The sequence below is a fragment of the Cyprinodon variegatus genome, unplaced genomic scaffold, assembly GCF_000732505.1.
Source record: "Cyprinodon variegatus isolate N-32 unplaced genomic scaffold, C_variegatus-1.0 Scaffold427, whole genome shotgun sequence".
NCBI classification, from domain to species: Eukaryota; Metazoa; Chordata; class Actinopteri; order Cyprinodontiformes; family Cyprinodontidae; genus Cyprinodon; species Cyprinodon variegatus.
In genome coordinates this window covers 685,187-686,618 of record NW_015150880.1, presented here as the reverse complement: position 1 = coordinate 686,618, position 1,432 = coordinate 685,187, and the positions used below count along the sequence as shown (strand labels likewise).

The 1,432-nt window shown below is 34.2% G+C and overlaps 1 protein-coding gene across 1 annotated transcript in view; it reads left to right on the top strand.

The window, feature by feature from the left end:
• The window catches only part of cntn5 (contactin 5), a 66,410-nt gene that overhangs the window by 48,593 nt on the left and 16,385 nt on the right, over positions 1–1,432 (top strand). Inside the window, exons 10-11 of the mRNA XM_015388533.1 lie at positions 328–477; positions 1,005–1,075. Of these exons, the coding sequence (XP_015244019.1) occupies positions 328–477; positions 1,005–1,075 (221 nt within the window). The remainder of the gene's footprint in view (positions 1–327; positions 478–1,004; positions 1,076–1,432) is intronic.

Sequence of the window (1,432 nt, the reverse complement as noted above, 5' to 3'; positions counted from 1 at the left end):
TGTATTCAACCTGAAACCTTCACAGCAATGTTTGTTTTGCATTTCATTGGTTCGAGTTTGGGATTTTTCAAATCTTGTGACAATACATCTTGTTTGCAAAGTACAAAAGGCATGGCCCTGAAATGAAAAAAAACACTTCATATTCCACAAATAAGAGAAAAACAAAACTTTAGTGTTTTATTTTTTCGCAAGAGTGAATTAAATGGTAAAAGATTGTGATATTATATGCATGGGTGTTGAGTTTATTTTTTTCCACATATATATAGAGTTCTAAGCATCTTTTACATGAGATCCAGATGGATAACCATTACCATATTTTGTTTGCAGACCCAGACCCAGTGACAGGAGACATGGAGTCAGCTATGGCCGTGGAGCTCAGCCCCTGGGTGGAGTATGAGTTCAGGGTGGTGGCCAGCAATGCTATTGGGACGGGTGATCCAAGTACACCTTCTAGAAAAGTTAGGACTAAAGAAGCAGGTAAGGTCTCCAACTAATGCTGTATGATAACAACATACCACCCATATTTTGAAGGATATTAAAATAATGTGTAAATATAAAGTCCATTTTTTTCTGATAAAGCAATTAGTCATGTAAAGTCCTCAACCATATAGCCTTTATCGCTTCCATAAATTCCTTCTGCTACTTGACTGGCTGCTCAAATGCTCTCTATAGAATAGAATGCTTACAGAAGTCAGTAGTCATTTTAGAGGGGATTTTATAATCTGTTTCATCTTTTCAGCATCATTAACAAACTAATTACAGTATTAACAAAAATCTAATTTCTTAATTTGGATTTTATGAGCAAAATATCAACAACAGGATTCCATATCACTGCATTTAAGCTTCTGGTAGAACTGATACCTGTTGGACTAGTTTTTTAGTTTACGTAAAGGCTTAAAATTAATGATTTGCTCACAAAATACTTATATATGAAGAGAATAGTTTTTAATATTTCAGTTCTTTTGCTGCATGATGGCTAACATAATGTTGACCTTCCAACACAGTTCCAGCCGTGGCACCATCGAACGTCAGTGGAGGGAACGGCCGAAGGCATGAATTGGTCATCTCGTGGGAGGTAGGTCCTCTGCCAAACTCCCTCTGTTGAACAAGTCAACATTTATCAGCATTAAAATGTTGCATTAATGTCACTCTTTCAGTTTAAAATCTGGTGAATTGGAAAAATATATATTCATCACTGGATTTAAAATAGTCTTATTAAACAACTCAAACATATTAGGATGATTTGTTAATAAAAAAAAGTTTGAGCTTTAAACTATGTCATACTTTCAGAATTCCATCAGCCACTTAATATTATTTTCTAAAGAATACATAAAGGTGATTATAAGACAATAAGCAAGATTACACAATTAATGTATTGGGGTTTCTTTAGCTTTTTAAGCGACCCTTTAAAAAAATGGATATCATTTAGAAT